General features: G+C 35.8%; 3 protein-coding genes and 1 long non-coding RNA gene across 4 annotated transcripts; all 4 read left to right on the top strand.

Moving 5' to 3' along the window:
* Positions 1-3,548: 3,548 nt before the first annotated feature.
* LOC135117594 (pupal cuticle protein C1B-like) lies at positions 3,549-4,167 on the top strand. Its single transcript, XM_064037052.1, has 2 exons — positions 3,549-3,617; positions 3,901-4,167. The coding sequence occupies exons 1-2, from the start codon at positions 3,603-3,605 to the stop codon at positions 4,120-4,122; spliced, it is 237 nt and encodes a 78-aa protein (XP_063893122.1). The 5' UTR covers positions 3,549-3,602; the 3' UTR covers positions 4,123-4,167.
* Positions 4,168-7,238: 3,071 nt separating this feature from the next.
* Positions 7,239-7,861, top strand: LOC135117566 (pupal cuticle protein C1B-like). Its single transcript, XM_064036973.1, has 2 exons — positions 7,239-7,343; positions 7,561-7,861. Exons 1-2 carry the CDS (start codon positions 7,332-7,334, stop codon positions 7,777-7,779), a joined length of 231 nt encoding a protein of 76 aa, XP_063893043.1. The 5' UTR covers positions 7,239-7,331; the 3' UTR covers positions 7,780-7,861.
* Positions 7,862-10,267: 2,406 nt separating this feature from the next.
* On the top strand, positions 10,268-10,814 carry LOC135117567 (larval cuticle protein F1). Its single transcript, XM_064036974.1, has 3 exons — positions 10,268-10,336; positions 10,467-10,650; positions 10,743-10,814. Exons 1-3 carry the CDS (start codon positions 10,325-10,327, stop codon positions 10,799-10,801), a joined length of 255 nt encoding a protein of 84 aa, XP_063893044.1. The 5' UTR covers positions 10,268-10,324; the 3' UTR covers positions 10,802-10,814.
* A 5,170-nt stretch (positions 10,815-15,984) lies between these two features.
* On the top strand, positions 15,985-19,827 carry LOC126055186 (uncharacterized). The gene is made up of 2 exons (XR_010276974.1): positions 15,985-19,672; positions 19,757-19,827. It is a non-coding gene; the product is annotated as an uncharacterized LOC126055186 (long non-coding RNA).
* Positions 19,828-20,014: the final 187 nt, after the last annotated feature.

The raw sequence follows: 20,014 nt of genomic DNA, 5'->3' as shown, positions 1-20,014 counted from the left end.
CAAAAAGAAATCGAATGTTATGATTCGAAATGTATCATCAAATAAACATTATAATACATATCTACAATTTAAAACATATTTTTCCGCCCCAAATCAGTATCTGAAAATACAACCTGTAAATTGGGTGATTCTATGTTTTCTGACACTATATATTAACTACTCTACACCTACTATAATACAACTAGAATCGAACTTATTTATATTTTTGACATTCATAAGTGCTTGTGAATGCCTACATGAAATAAATTATCTGACTTTAGTCCATATTAGTCGGTATGACGATGGTTTTATTGTTTTGATTTTAAGAACTGAAGTGAAGCGACATACTAGGTATATTTTTCATCAAGTTTTTTTATCTACAGTACCAATTTTAGTTTTCCTCAAAATATCAATCCATTTCTTTACATACCTACTTTGCTAAATACTTTTGCACGATTTCACTTAAATTATAAAAATGACTACCGTGATATAAAGAGACTAAGAAGATTATGAGATGAAACGGTCACGCCCATTAAAGCTTAGCTTAACCGAAGTGCTTTAAAGGCTGTTAGAGATACTTTCACATTAAAATAACTTCATGAAGCTTCAGTAGTAACCTAGGGGCGGATCCTTGACTGCCATCGACATGACTTCCATACTTGACTGCCTTGTTGGTCTAGTGGTCGCAAGCGCGGCTGCTGTGCTCGAGGTCTCGATTCCCAGGTCGGGCCGAAATCGCTTTGTGGGTTTTCTTAAACTTTCACAAAGTTGGTGATTGATTCACCCGTGCATCGGAGAGAACGTGAATGTCGGTCCTGCGCCTGATCTCTTTCCGGTCTTGTCGGATTGCCGTCCCATCGGGTTACGAGAGCAGCCGCCGTGGCCGAAATCGCTCGTGGACGCCATTATTATGGGCGGATCGTTATATATTGAATTCCATAGTTTTATGAGTTTCTTTGGTTATTAGTGACACTTTTAAGGTAAAGCAGCTGAAAGGCATGTAAATAGGTGAAAACACTAGAGAAAATTAACACTCATTTTTCATGATGGTTAGGGACTAAAGCACTATATTCTGCCTAAAAACCTATCCTCTAAATCAGTACTGTCATTTTACCGGTGACACGCAACGGTTTGTATATAACAAACTAGCTATAGGTAGGTAATGGCAGGTACTATAATGCTATTTCAAAATTAGTCTACTTCCTTTCGATGGTGGATATGGGTTTGTGAAAGATAGGTCCTGCGTAAGTAACCTCCTCCTTTTCACATCGCAGTTATTTGATAGCCTTGATAATAGACAGCAAATAGATGCAGTATATACTGATTTCCAAAAAGCTTTCGACAAAGTGGATCACAAGTTACTACTAGATAAAATTGCTTTTAACGGCATAAGAGGAAATCTGCTTCGCTGGTTTGTCTCTTACGTCACTGATAGGACTCAAAAGTAGTGATAAACGGCTATGAGTCTAGCCCCATTCAAGTCACATCTGGCGTCCCGCAAGGATCCATTCTAGGTCCATTACTATTCATTTTATTTATTAACGACGTTAAAATTGTTTTCAATCTTCGAAATTTCTCCTATATGCGGATGATTCAAAGATATATAAAAATATCACTAATCAATCTGACTGTTTAGATTTTCAGAAGGACCTTGATCGTTTCGTAGAATACTGCTCTTCTAACAAACTTCAGCTTAGTTACTCTAAATGTCATAGCATTACGTTTACCAAAAAGAAATTAGTGGTCAAATTTAGTTATTCTTTAGGACATTCTGTCTTAAATAATGTTACTTGTGTCCGCGATCTTGGTGTTCAGTTAGACTCCAAGCTCCATCTCGATGTGCATGTGAACAATATAGTTAATAAAGCTTATCAAATGTTTGGCTTCGTAATGCGTGCAGCTAGAGAATTCCGCCGCCCCGCCACTTACTTGCACTTATACAAATCTATAATCAGACCACAATTAGAATTCGCAGTCCCTATTTGGAATCCTTTTTACAAAAAATATATAGAAATATTGGAGTTAGTCCAACGAAAATACCTTCGCTCTATGCACTACAGATGCTTTCGCAAAAAGGCTTCCTACCAATCATTGCTCGAAAAATATAATATCCTGACCCTACAATCCAGACGCACGCTCCTAGAAATGATGACCCTGTTCAGTATATGCCGCAATAAGTTTGACTGTTCTGATCTTGTGAAAAGTCTGTGCTACCTGGTCCCTCGCACAGTGCAGAGTAGAGAAGTGCGTTCACGCTGTTTATTTGCCACTAATCTGCGTCGTACTAACTCAGGCGCACGCGCACCACTGCACCGATTGGTCGACACGTATAATAAAAAGTTTGGATCTATTGATATTATATTTCTGAATAAGAATAGGTTCAAAAATCAAATTATATCCACTTTAAAGGTACAGCCATGATTTTCTATAAATTTTATGTATTAAATTTTGATCCAGCATGTATTTAGCATTATGTTTGTCTTTGTATATTTTTTTTAATTTTTTATAAGCCGTTTTATTTTATTACTAACCTTTATATTTGTCCCTAGTATTAAGATGCAGTGCCTATTATTATTAGCTTTTTATTATTTTTCACGTTGCTTTATATTCCGAGATCCATTTCAATTACAAACCGAGTAATAATTGTAATAATTTTAACTTTGTATTGAGTACCTTTAAGTTTGCCCTTACAGTTACTTACAGTACCTATGCTAAGTATTTAATATGGTAATCTGTGGATAGCGTTGTGAGTAGTATATTTGTTTATCCTGTTATTTAAGTACTCCAATCATGTGTAATATTTAATATACTGCTGTTTGTTGTCCCTAATATAATAAAATAAAATACCCAGAATTAATCTATATTTTTGGTCGATTTAAATTCTCACTATAATTTACGTTATTTGGGAACCATAAAACAAGATTCTTACTAATACTTTAATCCAAACAAACATACTGGATAGTAAAAGGTTCACTAAGTAGACACACTAGACACGTTATGTTAACGTTAAAAATTCTTTACGTAACCAACCAAGATGACTGGGATTTCCGAGCTGATCTATAATAGGATGAGATATAGTCTCAAAAATAAATAAATATTACTTGGCAAGGTGAGCATCACCTCAATTTACAGTCTTAAAATCAGTTATCCATAAATAATAATAGTTATAGTTATAATTAATATCTATATCTATTAACGTGACAAAACTTTATTCCAGATGCTCATCCACTCGATCTCAAACTATCAAAATTCAGTCATTGTATGATATACAAAACATCATACATGATAGCCATCAATGGCCACATGTATTGACGCATATTTGTCTCCTTTAGGATTTGTTGCATAGAAAGTTAATATTAAGACGGATAAAAAATCTATACAACCAATATTATACTTATATTAGGATGAAAATATTAACAAACTTCTAATATATTACGTGAAGCTCAATTGACAATTCACCGACACTGCTGATTGAAGGAAACTCATGTATATTCCGCGCGCACCAGCGTTCTCGATTAACCTCACGTTGCGTGCATTTGGCCTTCTCAACTTACTATAAAATTCGTAGCTATTACATCTTTAGTATCATTCAGTGCACAAGCAACTCAGTGAAAACAGTCAAGATGTTCAAATATATGGTGTGTATTATATAGCTTTCAGGTGTAACAAAACTTACATGATAAAAGTGAAATACCTATGTAAAAGTGGTTTAATAGTGGAATTTTAAATACAGTGGTTGCCTATTTTTAACAATGGTTCAATAGTGGTGTACCTAGCAGCTTGTTCACAAACTCAAATTTCGTACAGTTGCCTTAGTGTCCCCAGGCTTTCAGTTACAGCCTTTTGTAAATAAAACACAAGTGGACTCAACATAGGCCAGACTTCACTTGGATTGTAATAAAATGTGGTGTCTCTTTTCAGTTCGTATTCGCCTGCATGCTGGTGGCGGCCATGGCTGAGCCCAAGCCCGGCGTGCTGTACAGCGCGGCATACACGGCGCCCGTGGCGGCGGCGTACACCGCGCCGGTGGCTGCTGCCTACACCGCGCCGCTCGCCTACTCCGCCTACTCCGCGCCGCTCGCCGCCTACTCCGCCTACCCCTACGCCTCACCCTACGCCGCCGCTTACCTCCTGAAGAAATAATTTCGTAAACAAATGAATAAACAACAGTAGCTACCACCGCTCAAATATGTTTTTTATTACTGGACTACACAAGTCAACCCTTCTTACAACAACACACATCATGAAAATAAACTAAACCCAAAAATAGGATTATTCTCAGATTGCACATTCATCACTACATACTTGAATACTGAATAGCAGCAGAGAAATCATCTCAGATACCATTTCTTTATAAGAAAAATCCTTTTGACCTTTATTGGAAGTCGGTTAAAAAAGATGATATTGACAAGAAATATTATTTTGTTTATTAGTACCCTAAAAGCTCCGAAACTGCTGAACCTATTTAAAAAAATCGACAGAGTATTCTTCGAATTAGGTATAAATCAAATCAAGTAGGCACATAATTGTACACAATTGTAACAGGCACATAATTGTAACACATCATCATCCTCCGAGCCTTTTCCCAACTATGTTGGGGTCGGCTTCCAGTGTAACCGGATTCAGCTGAGTACCAGTGCTTTGCAAGAAGCGACTGCCTATCTGACCTCCTCAACCCAGTTACCCAGGCAACCCGATACCCCTTGGTTAGACTGGTGTCAGCCTTACTGGCTTCTGACTACCCGTAACGACTGCCAAGGATGTTCAATGACAGCCGGGACCTACCGACCGGGACTTAACGAGGCACATAATTGTAACAGAGCCAGGTAATTCTGAAAAAATAAAAACGAATAAAATAAAAAAGACACTTAGATATTATGCGGAAAATTTCCTCTGCTGCATCCTGTTAGACTATGTAAGTCGACTCTAACATATTAACGATGATGTTTTTTTCCCATGTACTGAATAAAATTTAACAAAAAAGACTAAAAAAGAATCAGCACTATCTTTCTAAGCACACTGTAGACTATTTAATCGGCCCTTGATAGTTTATTTTTTAAGAAGATCTTGACTTTTATGATCTTTTTAGTCGGTCTGACACCGAACAAATGCCTAATCGTTGTTACGTGTTTATTTCCATTTATCTTTACCTGTACTGATTGATGATCAAAAATCAACTATCGGCCGACTAAATCTTTTTAGCGTGCGCGCACTCTAAGGACACACTACAGGAGTGGAAAAAATACTATCACATTGAACCCTATATCATATATTTTCCACACTGACCCTGCAATTTACCTGTTAAATATTGTCTTTCATTATGAAACCACTGTGCGGTGATACAAAAAGATATAATTCCATAAGTTATAATTACCACCATTAATGTATACCTCTACTTGATAATACCGACGGACACTCAACTTTTTAAACTTTTAGGGCACGACTACAGGCACAAAAGAAAAACTGTAGCCTATATCTATAGTTACTAGTAGTATAAATGCAAAAGTAGCACTGACGGTCTGAACTGATTTAAAATGAGGTACACAGTATTTATATTATGTATTTGATTACGATTATTAAAATAACTAAAATATTTTTTCATCTCCAATGATACAGTCTACCCCATGAATATAGCCCCGTTATCTTTAAAGTTTTAGATGACTTATTGTTTGTACGGATACTCGTAAATCACGAAATGGTAATGCACTGGCCACATAGCACGAAGAAACGATGGCCGAAAGGATCTTCACTCGAGTAGAGTGGAGATGACGAATTAGCAAGTGCAGCGTGGGACGGCCAACAACGACAAAGGTACGGATCGCAGGCCTTTTTCAAACGGAAATTTTGAAATCAACGTAAAGGTAGAACTCCGTGGATCGCGGCTACAATTCACAACACAACGTTGACAATAGTCAACCTATGAAAATTTATGGCACCGCTGTCGCAGCCGCGCGCGCGGCTGCGACAGCCGCGATCCACGGAATTCTACCTTAAGTGGCCTATGTATTCAGTAACTTACATCCTGTGGCTGATGATGACTGTTCATAGTTTGGTTCTAGTAAACAAAATCATGTCTCATGAAACTAGTATCAATTGCTGAAACTCTAACAGACACAATAAGGTAGCTATTAGATTCACATTACAATGAGACCTTATTCTAGCACAGAGCTTTGCAACACGAAATATGCCTTTTTAAGAATTATTCTAGGTCGCAAACTCACAATAGGGTATTACATGCATTTTTGAAATATATCTTAAATAAATTCTTTAGTCTTAATATATCTCTAAAAAATTAAAAATATTTTTTTTTCTCACGTTATGTACGAATATAAATTAATTGTTTTATCATTATTTCAAATTTCGCGCGTATTTCGCGAAAACGCGGCACACAACGGACGCCATGATTGTTTTTTGGTCATGGCGTCATTACGTTTGTAAACAAACTACAGCTGTCATTAATACATATTTTGATATGTATTGAAAATTTTAATAATGAGTCCGTATCGTTGGTGTGTTGTTTCTGAATGTGAGAATACTAGTGTAAAAACACCAGACAAATTATGGATTCAAGTACCAGTGGATATAAATATGAGAAACACTTGGTTAAAAGTTGTTTACTACCGTAATGACGTCATTAGCATGGCGGCGACATTTCGTAGTGTTCAAAGACAGATAAAAAAACTTAAAAACTTTAAACTGCAATAAAAAATATATTTATGTACCTTACGAAGTGAAACTAACATTTCCCGATTGCTTTTCCTCTAAACAATCGTTGTAATACACTTTTAATTTTTTTCTCATCTAGACTAAAATACCCTATTAAACATCTTAAAGTGAATAAGCTAATTTAATATACAAAAAATCTTCTTACTATATAATTTAGTTTACCTATTAAAAAATGAAGTGTAGATGTTTTAGGGGTAGTGATTCTGACCCCCACATGTGATTCTGACGTTCTAAAAGTTCTGATTTTCGGCCTACTTTAAATAAAAGCTTTTTGATTTAATTTGAAACGAATTGACCATAAATTGTGTTGTATTTCTGCATTTTAATTTTGAAACATTCAATATCATATTCGTTACAGCTAGAAATACCATAAGAGTGTAATTAATTTTGTTTACAAAACGCACCGTTTACATTCGAACCCTTTGTGGCATACGAGTTTCCTTAACACTTACTTTCGTTTGAACTTCACACGGTAGCTACTTGCTATTCCGTTCGCAGTGTCCACCAAACCACGCTTAACCTCAAGCATTACGTCCACTGTCCTTCGTCTTTACTATAAAGTTGGTCACTGCAGTAGCTTTGGTATCATTCAGTGCATCAGCAGCTCAGTGACAACAACAAACAAAATGTTCAAATACGTGAGTCAACATTCTTGATTACTTGGTCACGCACCACATTTGTTTAACTAGATTTTAATCACTGTAATGTTCGTTATGTGCAGTGCATAAAATTAATGTGCAGTGAATTTTAAATCATTGTCTTTTAACCTAAACTTGGTGTCAAAGAGCAAGAACAAATGATGAAGTTTTGGTTTAAACCCTGAAAAATATTAAATTTGTTTTTATTTTCTTTCAGTTCGTATTCATCTGCCTGTTGGCCGTAGCGATGGCCGAGCCCAAGCCCGGCGTGCTGTACAGCGCGGCATACACGGCGCCCGTGGCGGCGGCGTACACCGCGCCGGTGGCTGCTGCCTACACCGCGCCGCTCGCCTACTCCGCCTACTCCGCGCCGCTCGCCGCCTACTCCGCATACCCCTACGCCTCACCCTACGCCGCTTACTACCTCAAGAAGTAACTGGACACCTCAATGAACTATATACCTTCGACAAATGAGAGAGACGATAACGAATAATAAAAGTATAACGTAGATCACAAAATGTATTTTCATTAATAATACTAATGATATCCTTTTACATAATATATGCACATAAGCCTAAATATAATAAGTATTTAAGTTATAAAACCAAAACAACTTACCAATAGATCTGGAATTAATGAATCCTTTCAGCGCTAGATGGTATTCTTTAAGCTCTCATTGTAATGAAGCTTTATTTTTATTAACAGAGCGTAGGTAGCTAATATAGGTTATTGCCTGAATTCTGCATGTTTAATAGCAAGTTACCATAGAACAAAACATTTTTAACTCCAATAAATATGTTAGAACTTAGTAATCCGTATAGTACAGAATTGTAATGGAGATGCAGCAACTAACTACATTATATTTTAATACCATTAGGTACATTCGAGTCGACCTAATTTTGATAACATGACATGAACTTTTCCTAAACATAGTTAATGAAAGTGCTTAGGAAAAACGCATTGTTTCATAATTTCAGCGAATTGGGGTTATGAACACCAGACGAAAAACAACCCTTGTGATGCTATTTTGAAGAGGGCTTATTTTACTATCAGTTATTTTACTATCAGTCCTAAGGAAATAAGGCACAAAATTGGACAAGAATCACTCTATTTTCTATCATTATGTCAAGGCATCAAGACCTAACTTTTAAGGAATATAAAGAGATGTAAAGATGAAAATGATACTTTATACTAAGGCCAGTTTAGCCTGAAACTGAAAAATCTAATCTCAATTCAATTGAAAGAAATGGCTCGTGAGACATGGATACATTTTCAGAAGGAACCAAAACCTATTAGAGCTCTTTCCGATGATCTAATGACGTAAAATCGACTGAAATTGCAGTTGTAACATTTAGGAACGATATTTATTTACAATTGAGTATCGGCCCTAACTGCTATGTGAGCTCCACGGTGGTGGAAATTCTTTCATTCCCAGGCCTGTTCAGAAATTTCCAGAGCGTTGTTCTGATCTGATCATCCTAATCTACTGGTAACATCAAGAAACATGTATTATAAAATGAATATGAGGGTAGGTACTGTGATATAAGCCCACTAACCTAAGTACCTATATACTTAGAATATACCAGTTACGCGTTAAGTATATAGCACAGTTACGAATTTTAATCATACAATCCCGTTTGTTTTTATAGTAATTAATGATGTTTTATGTTTGGTGTATAGTATTTTATATTTAGTAAAGTAGTTAAAGTTTGTAAATATAGTGTATTTATTCTCACTTAAATAAAATTAATAGGTGTTTGTATAACCCAAAAGAAAAAATTGAATGCGTTCTTTTGCGCAAATAACTTTGATAAAATTTCAATAGATCGTATCCCTGAAGAACCATGTATGATGACTTTACCAAATGTCTCCAGAAATCAACTGAATTTATTTTTCTAACATGCCGCAGGCAGTGCAAAAGTAGGTTTTCGGCCCTACTGATCTTAAATGCATGCTGCAGGCTAAGCAGATGACCGAAAATTGACTCGAAGGAAGGCTATATTTTTAAAGAAAATCTTGATTCCTATCAATATTTTCAGTCGGTCTGTTACCGGCTAAATACCCTTAATGTGCGTACTACCATTATTCTTCATACTGATTTATGAAAACTATCGGTCGACTAAAGGTTTGCAGTGTAGGTACTCTAATCTATCGATGAGCGATTCAAATATATTTATTTATATTGTGTTTGTACTACACACTTTAAACATAAAGTTAAAAGTTAATATGTAGAGTGAACATTCCAGTATTCCGGTAACATATGTTTTAAAGGTTTTTCACATTTTTAGAGAAACGTTCCAGATATCAAAAGCTCTTAAAGGTGAATATGAAAAGGATGTGTAGGTTCACGATTACTGGAAACTCGTAGTGCCAACTAAAAGAACTACCATCTTTGGAAAAAATCAAGTTCAGACTAACTACCACTTACGATAACACATCTAAACTCCAACAATAGTAAAAAGCATTTATAAGTGATCTGATTAATCATCCAGTTTAAATAGGCGCATTGACCTCCACATAGTCGCATGCGCAACTAGTCTTAACATTTGTAACAGTGGACACGCACAAGCTGACCTCTGACGCAACGAAAGTGGCGCATCTTGAATAATGATTGTCATGTGATATACGCGAGTGAACCAAGAAAGTAAACCCAAAATGTAGTTTATTTCATTTTGCTAACTACTTATCGAGCTTTCATTTACTGCAAGGTTTTATTGAAGGAATTCGTACTTAAAAAGATCTAGTCACAATTTTAAGGAGCAAAATGTGAGCAAATTTAAAAAAGAACTGGTTTCGTTTTACATGACTTCATCCTCGATGTTTATCTTGAATTCGAGCAACGTTGCACATGATGTGTTGGCACATTGTATTGTCATGGAATTTCTTTCGTAGTGACTTTAGTATTTAAAGTCCTGGGCTTTGAACAGAAGTATCATTCACTCATTTCGTCCTCAACAAGACACACAAACCAACTAAACAAAATGTGCAAACTGGTATGTTTAAAAAGTTTTCATCAACGTTCTTTGTTTGAACAAAGTTGACTATAAAATTGTGAAAATAATTAATTATTAGTTATGAATCTAATTTATAATTAACCTGATCGTGACCTTATTTTCTTTACAGGTGATCTTCGCTGCTCTCTTCGCCGTCGCGGCCGCCAAGCCCGGTATCCATTCCGTGGCCTACTCCGCACCTCTGGTAGCGGCCCCAGTCGCTGCAGCCTACACTGCTCCCGTAGCGGCCGCGTACACTGCTCCCGTAGCCGCCGCGTACACCGCCCCTGTAGCCGCTGCATACACCGCCCCGTTGCCGCCGCGTACACCGCCCCCGTAGCAGCTGCGTACACTGCCTACGCTTCACCCTACGCCGCCGCTTACACTTCCTCCGTTGCCGCGTACAATGCCTACTCAGCACCTCTCGTAGCTGCTGCCTACAAAGCTCCAGTCCTACTCAAGTAAAACGAAGACTATGGCCTGAAATTAAATAATGTATATATTTAATTAGCAACATGACAATTTAAAATACCTAAGTTTTGCCTTTTCTCTTGTTAACGTAAAACCCTACTCAATAAGTAAACCTGCGCCATGGGTCTGCAATCAAGCATATGATTATATCTTACAAGTACTTCTGCAGTAGTAAAATGCCGAGGTATTTTGAAAAGATTTATGAGTTTTATGTACAAATATTTCAACATTTTAACTTATTCCATATCGCCCAGTCTCAAAATAAACCAATATATCTTTACAGTGTTTTACGACTCACATTTTTTATATCCATAATGAGTCAAAAAATCACCCTGTCGTACAATGTAGTGGTTTACTACAACAAATGTAAATAATATGTTTGTTAGGTATCCCATTATGACATAATTCACCAAAATAGAGAAAATACTAGAACCTAGTTCAACATAGCAACTAGATCATAACCGAATAAACTAATTAGTGTTTGGTGCGTTGCGACATAGCAATTCTTCTTCTTTGTCGTTATCACTCTTGACAGAGTGGTCGTGGTCATCACTTCAGGTGTTGGTGGCAAGCTTTACAACCCGCCGCCACTCCTCTCTGATGGCCGCCTTCCTCGTGCATTCGTAGAGTGACGATGAGCCATTTACTGCCGCTTTTATCTGGTCAGTCCACCTCATAGGCGATCTTCCTCGTGGCCTGGTACCCTCAACCCTGCCCTGAACCACAAGTCGCTCAATAGCCACCTCACCTCGGCGGCATACGTGACCAAAATAACTGAGGATACGAGACTGTACCAAAGACGATAGACGTTGCTTGATGCCTAGTTCTCGAAGTATAGATTCGTTGGTACGAAATTCAGTCCACGATACTCCGAGCATTCTTCTCCAGCACCACATCTCTAGGGCGTCTATCTTCTTCCTCTCTACCTCCCGAAGGGTCCACGTTTCTGCGGCATACAGGAATATGGGGAATACGAGTGTCCGTACTAGTCGGATCTTTGTGGCTCTAAAATGTTGCGATTCCTCCATATTTTCCTCAGCTTGTCCATTGCAGATCTGGAGATCGCCATACGCCTTTTGACTTCGTCGATACATCCACCGTTGTTCGTTATTAAGGCCCCCAGATAAATGTATGATTGCACCACATCACAATTTGCAATTTTTGTAATTTCTGGAGAATTGTTATTCATGCGGTCGACAATCATCATTTTGTTTTATTCCGGTTTATCTTGACATAGCAATAGGTTAGAACAATCAGTGTATTGTGTGACATCAATAGGCAGAATATTACATCACATGACTGGGTTGCTTCGAGGGTGTTAATTGTGACCTGCTCCGTGAAATGACGTCATAATGGACTCATGAAGCGATACATTGTGACGTAGCAGATAGGTATTTATGCATGTTAATCAATAAGCTTTATTACGACATAAGATGTGACGAAAGCTTCTAAAGGGCAAAGACACAGAAGCAATTAAATAGGTTTCAACTGCGTTTACCTATATTTATGAAAAGTAATAAAATATTAGGTGTGTAGGTACACTTTTTCTATTTTATATTGCCATGCGTGATTGAAATTGTAAAAAATTCAGTCTATGCATTAAGTACCTACTTATTTATACTGCGACAGAACTCCAACCGCAATGATTTTAGGTACCTATATAAATAAAAGGACAGAACAATCAGCATTTATTTTTAAAAATCGATTGTGCTAATTCAAAACTATGTGCCATTATTGTTTATTGTTCCACAAAGTATGTTCATGAAACATTCTATTTGACATGCAAATAGCGATTGAATACTAAGCAAGTTTGGGAAAACCTACTGATTCATCGAGTCACGAGCCGGACAAACATATTTCTATGCTTCAAAATTTTAAATGGGTTCTTAGATGATGTAATTTATACCTATGCATGTAATATTTTTAAGATCGACTTAAATAATAAGCAGTGATTGCCAAGCTATTACCCAGTTGAGGCAAATATCAATCAGTATTAGGTAAATCATAATAAACGAGACATATAATGATATTGAAAGGCAAACACAAAGTAGGTATATTATACTTAGATATTAGTAGTAGATATAGCTTTATCTGAAGAGAAAATTATTTAAAATGCCATTTTAGTAGAAATCTTCACTAATATAGTAAAGAGGAATATATTTTGTTAGTTTCTCACTATTCCGGAGTAACGTAGATTATATTTTACCGCGGAAAAACATCTAGTTACACAAGTTAAAATATATTTTAAGAGCACCTTCTACATCATAGACAATTGTTTTAAAATGTCACCTCCAACAGTACATTTAGGTAATAGTGTTTTCAGTCATAAAATTAATAGGTTTATTGACATCTTTTCAGACACAAAAGGTTTTCAGAGCCGTGTATTTGCCACTGTCATTTGTTTCATGCTCACCTGTCTAACCTGAACAATTATCGTAATGAGCCAGTCATAGTTGTGCAACCAGCCGTTTCCTATAAATATTCTAATCTAGCCTGAATAAATCAGTCTTCCCAGAATTTTATCAATCTGGCACTGATGTTATAAATTCTGAATGAAGAGACTACACATCTTTTGAATATGCATTTGCTATATTTTACATGAAAATAATATAGGAAAATGCAAGAATACTGTTCTTGCATTTCCACTCGATTCTACAGATGGAGATGGTTTTAAACCTTGAATCTGTCAATTGAATTTTAGTCAACGCAAAATAATTCCACCAGAAAGACATCTAATATAACCCTGTAAAGAACTCCTTTAAAATAACCAATGACCCACCATTTGCATATTAATTAACCTACATTTACTTTCAATGTTTTCCTGTAACGGAAGCAAGCCTTGACAGTCCGACCTTATGTCAGCCAGCGATCACAAACATTGAAGGATCGGTTATAAAATATAGTAGCACCAAAATCAAGTTCAAGGTCACTCCAAGTTGGGAGTGTTATGGTGACCTTGAACGTCAACACCTGATTTAGTGGTGCGTCCGCTGGCGCGAGTGTCTCGACGCTTGCGCACATCGAACGTTCTACACGCATGACGCGAGATCCTTGCGGGTAGATTACGCCGTATAGAAGCTACTGCCAATATACAGGTTGTGGCCAAAACTATTCTTTAAATATGTATAAAAACGCTATCAATTTTAGGGTTCCGTACCCAAAGGGTAAAACGGGACCCTATTGTTTTCGTTCCTCTGTCCGTCCGTTTGTCACCAGGCTGTATCTCATGAACCGTGATAGTTAGAGAGTTGTTCACAGATGATGTATTTCTGTTGCCGCTGCAACAAATACTGAAAACTGGAATGCAATAAATATTTTGGGGGCCCATATAACAAACGTATTTTGTTGCTCATTTTCTAGATAGGTTTAGGTCTAGGTTTTTATTTCAAACATGGTGAAATTCAGTACAAGAAAATAAAAAATTGTCAAGCAAGTTCAATTAGATATACACTTACTTATGTATAGTTTAATAACATCATGTAGAATTATAAAAACTCAACTTCTTGAGAGACTGTGGTAAGGTCAACGCCAATATATGATGTACAGCAAAATGTTTAGATTTTCCTATATTTACCTTTATTTCGTTTCGATATTGAAGTGAATATAAAAATACACATAAAATTAAATCAACATTATTATTCAGTAGCCAAGAGTACCCAAGCTATTCATTTTTATTTTACATGGCGGTTTGGTGTTGGCGGTAGGTTCGAGTAATTGAGTGTACGTACGATATCTCGCGAATCACTCTAAATCCATAACAAATAAACTCAAATCGACATTTATATCGTCAAAATGACTATTCGAAAGCAACAGCCTGTATATCCTAATACGAAGTGCAGTCAAAAATATTCATGTCACGCACGGGTCCCGATCGCGCACGTCTGGCCAAGGTGCGCGGGCGCCGTGCCTCTGCCAATACAATGAGGCCATCTTTGACTCCTTATAAATTAGCCGGGATGTCTCACCAGTAGGCAGTATTCGTCTGACTTAGACAAACAATCAACATGTTCAAATTCGTAAGTATTTAATTAGATTTTTATTTTTATTGCTTAATTGTCTTAGTCCCATTAGTTTTGTTGTTTAAATACCAGTACCTCAATTCTTCAAAATATAAACTTAATTATAATTTTAAGATACCTATCTGATACTACCTTCCAGAGGTAGCAAGCATTACCGCCTTGCATAAGGGTTCGATTCCCTGATGATTGTTTGATTGCTATCTCTCTGTTCAATGAAAAGGCAAATTAAAGCTCTAATTATTTTGTTTTGAGAATAACATAATTTTATGTGTTTTTTTCTGTGCGATTTAAACACAGCCTTCATTACTTTATTTAACGATTTTACATAATAAATCTATTTTTATTCCAGCTGATCTTCGTCGCTCTCCTGGCGTTCGCCTCAGCGAAGCCTCTGGTACTGAGCTACACTGCTCCCGTAGCGGCCACGTACACCGCGCCCGTAGCGGCCGCGTACACCGCACCCGTCGCCTACTCAGCGTACAGTGTCTACTCGCCCGCCGCGTACTCCGCCTACAGTTACGCATCCCCGTACACTTACTACATCTAACCGGCCACTCGATGAACAGATTTATTTATTCTAATATATTATTAAAATGAAATATAATTAAATTAGATTATAATACAGTCATTGCAACACCACTTCCTTGTTTTATTTTACGTTTTTGAAAACAGTTTGCAAACAGACCGCTATTTGTTCGCTTTCTCTTTAAAATCATCTTTAAATCTTTGAGTGTCTCAGATAAATGGAATATGCATTACAAAACTGTATGCTCTTGTATGTGTCCATATATAAATTACCTCATCCGCTCTGATCTTATATCAAAACCAAAGATGTCAAATACCTAGAACAACATACTAATTCTAATCACCGATGCAGTTTTCAAAATGAGGTTCATTATGTTTGCCCTAATAAAGCGTCCCTCCGACGTTTCTACTTACGTAAGCACGACATAATTTCCTCTCGCAATTGCCTCTCATTCATCCTCTCCACATGCGGAACCAGTGACCCCTGCTACTCAATAGGTCAGATCATGTAAAGGTTACTTTCTGTTTATTAATAACTAAGTTAGGGCAAAAATTACGTTACATACAGGACGCAAGTGACTCTGCGTGCGTTAAGCTAAGTTGCGTCTGCATGGTCGTATTAAAATGAAAAGAAAAATTACTACTCGAAGTGAGAAAAACTATTGATACTGGGACACTTATAGACCTCATAGCATCAGGTTTACCAAACTATGTGGTTGATAAAATTGATAGAGAAGCTGTACAAGAAACTGAAGATTTCTACAATGAAATAGGGAAACTGGAACATCTAGTTGCGAAGAATAAATATGAAAAGAAAAATTATGCACATTCTGACACTAAGCCAAAAAAGTTGAAGAGAAAACCATGCCAAATCTGTATCAATGAGAAAAAGGGAAACGTTACCATCCTGAAGAAAATTGCTGGTTTAATGGAAAAAATCAAAAGCAGTAGTGAAAAGTGTAAATAACTCTGAATTGGAAATTGAATTAAATGAGAAGAATCCAAAACTAGAGGTGCCACCATTAATAAAAATAGAGTTGCTATTAAATGACACTTTAACAGTTTTGGAATTTATGACTCTGGTTCAAATGTGTCATTAATAAATGCTAAATTGCTAAAAATCCAACAAAAAGAAGTTCCAAGTGATTTACAAATAGTAAACTTGAAAACTATTAATGGTGAGAAAAACAAAAGGTATGGTCACAGTTAAGGTAAAAATATACAACACTGAACATGAAATGGAGGTTTTGTTGTTGAAAATGAAAATTTTAATTATGACTTCCTGATTGGCTTAGATTGCATAAAAATTTAGATTAACTCAAGATGAACAATTACAGATAAAATGTGCTGATTCACTTGATAATAAGAAGACCATAAATAAAGAGGTTATAAAAACTTTGAAATAAACTTCAATGAACATATTAACTGGGAAAAATTTGAAATGTATGTAAACCATTTAGATTTATATCAACAATCAGAAATTGATAAGTTGACTACAAAATACAGTCAAATTTTCGCAAAAGATAAATATGATGTTGGCAGTGTACGAAATTATGAAGCACACATTGACTTGATGGTGGATAAATACTGCTATAAACGTCCCTATAGATGCACAGCGGAAGACAGAAAAGAAACTGAAAATCAGATATCAAAACTTTTAAAAATAAATTGATTGAAGAATCATATAGCCCATTTGCTGCGCCAGTTACTCTTGCATATAAAAAGAAGATAAGAAAAAACAAGATTGTGTATTGACTTCAGAGAATTGAATAAAATAGTGGTCCCTCAATCACAACCTTTTCCATTAATTGAAGACCTTATGATAAAGACTGTAAACTGTAAGTACTTTTCTACATTTGATATAAATTCAGCATTTTGGTCAATTCCTTTGAAAATTCAAGATAGACATAAAACTGCATTCGTAACACAAGAAGGCCACTTCCAATGGACTTGCCTCCCATTTGGATTGAAGACTGCGCCAGCCATCTTCCAAAGAATATTGAGCAACATCATAAGAAAATATAAACTTTCTGGATTTGCGATAAATTTCATAGATGATGTCCTCATATTTTCAAAAACATTTGATGACCATATAGCACACATATCAAGACTTCTGGAAGCAATACAAACAGAAGGTTTCAGACTGAAATTTTCGAAATGTACTTTTGCAAAACATTATGCCACATATTTAGGTCATACAATTGAAAACAATTCAGTCAGCCCTCTGAAAGATTATCTAACAGCTGTCAAAAATTTTCCTGTTCCAGAAACAAGAAAAATATTCGTCAATTTCTAGGAAAAATAAATTTTCATCATAAGTTTGTCCCACACAGTGCAATCATCTTGAATCCATTACACAATTTATTGAGGAAAGATGTCAAATTCGTGTGGTCTGCAGAATGTCAAGAAACATTTGACAAAATAAAAAATTACTATGTTCAAAACCAATTCTAAAATTTTTGATCCAGAACTACCAATAGACATTTACACAGACGCCAGTATCAAAGGAGTGGGAGCAGTATTGAAACAGAAAGACACAAATGGAAAAAGTAAGCCAGTTGCATATTTTTCAAAAAGTTAACTGAATCTCAAAAAAGAAAAGGCAATATACCTAGAATGTCTAGCAGTAAAGGAAGCTCTGAAATACTGGCAACATTGGCTTATGGGAAGAGAATTTACGGTTTATTCTGATCATAAACCACTAGAAAATATGAACATCAAGGCTAGAACTGACGAGGAACTAGGTGATTTGATGTATTACTTATCGCAATATAATTTTAAACTTAAATATAACCCCGGAAAAACAAATCAAGAAGCTGACTGCTTAAGCAGAAATCCAGTCCTGGAATCTTATGACAATACGGATGATTTTCTAAAAGTAGTAAATTTAATAAGCTTGGAAGACATAAAAAAGACCAGCGCACAAATCTTGACCTGGAAAATAGCAAAATAAAACTAACATTAGAGAATGAGATTTATTACAAAAGAATACTAGAAAGAAAAAAATTATACTATCAGAAGAACTTAGCAAAAATTTAATAAAAGATGTCCACAATACTTACTGTCATATTGGAAGAACTCAGATGATAAATAAAATAACACCATTCTACACAGCAAGGAATATTATTGCAAACATTAAACGAACCTGTGATGACTGTGAAATTTGTATAAAAACAAATCAAGGAGGAAGTCAAAGTATGGTTTAATGTCACATTTAGGTCCAGCAACACGACCATTTGAAATTGTATCCATCGACACCATTGGAGGCTTTGGAGGATCAAGATCAACTAAAAATATTTACATCTTCTGGTTGACCACTTCACAAGGTATGCATATATTCTTACGTCTAAAACCAAAGCTCCAGTGATTTCATTAAACTAATAAAATTGTAACACAAAGTTACAATATTGATATGGTATTAACCGACCAATACCGGGTATAAATTCTAAAGAATTTAAACAATTTCTGTATAAAGAAAACATAAGAATAGTTTTCACTGCTGTTGATGCACCATTTTCAAATGGACTCAATGAGAGACTAAATCAAACAATAGTCAACAAGATACGATGTAAAACAAATGAGAGTGTGAAGAAAACAGCATGGACAACGGTTGCACAGGAATGTGTGAGAAAATATAACGAAACTGAACACACTGTCACGAAATTTTCTCCAAAGTACCTTTTGGAAGGAGAAAATACAAATATTTTACCACTTGAATTGAAATTAAGAAATTCAAAAGAAGATCTGAGGAAGGACAGAAAATTGGCCTTTGAAAACACACTAAAATCCCATAATTATAATAAAAAATATTTGACAGACATAGAGAAGAGTGTAAATTGGAAGTGGGAGACTGGGTCTATGTTGAAAATGGAAATAGGCTGAACAGGAAGAAGATGGATGAACTACGGATTGGACCATATAAAATTCTGAAAAAGATTTCCAATTCCATTTATGAGGTTGATACTGGCCACAAGAAAGCAGAATCAAATCTTTATCATACAACGAAGCTGTCTCCAGTACAAGTTAGTTAATGAACAATTACGCGCGTGCCCACTTGTAATTGTCTCTGTAAGGGAGATGTAAAGAAAACCATCACATTCATATGCCTAATTTGAAATTGCCGCTTTTCTTAATTTTGAATTTCGCGCGTCTCGCGCTTCTATATTTAATAGATGAATTTTGAATGTCATCACCGAGAGGACGACATTTGGAATTTACAAGTTGGTTGCATCATTAATATTTTATAAGTTAATACGTTTCTTAAAAGGGATATCAATACCTGAAATAAGGGCATTAAATGTTGTTTCTTTTGTTTTCACAGGTGAGTGAATGTTTTGTTGTAATTTGTTATTGTAGTGTTCAAAATATAAGATAGGATTATAAAATAAAACTTTTGTTTTCACAGAGAACACAACTTGGGTCTTTATTTCATTACACCTCAACGTTTAATCCAATTATAAGGAAAGGAGCATTATATATTATTAAAAATGAAATATAATTAAATTAGATTATAATACAGTCATTCCAACACCACTTCTTTGTTTTATTTTACGTTTTAAAAACAGTTTGCAAAGAGACCGCTATTTGTTCGCTTTCTGTTTTAAAATCATCTTTAAATCTTTGAGAGTCTCAGATAAATGGAATATGCATTACAAAACTGTAT

This window comes from Helicoverpa armigera, chromosome 11 (assembly GCF_030705265.1).
Source record: "Helicoverpa armigera isolate CAAS_96S chromosome 11, ASM3070526v1, whole genome shotgun sequence".
Lineage (NCBI taxonomy): Eukaryota > Metazoa > Arthropoda > Insecta > Lepidoptera > Noctuidae > Helicoverpa > Helicoverpa armigera.
Note: the sequence above shows the minus strand (reverse complement) of the source record. Positions and strands in the feature narration are given on the sequence as shown.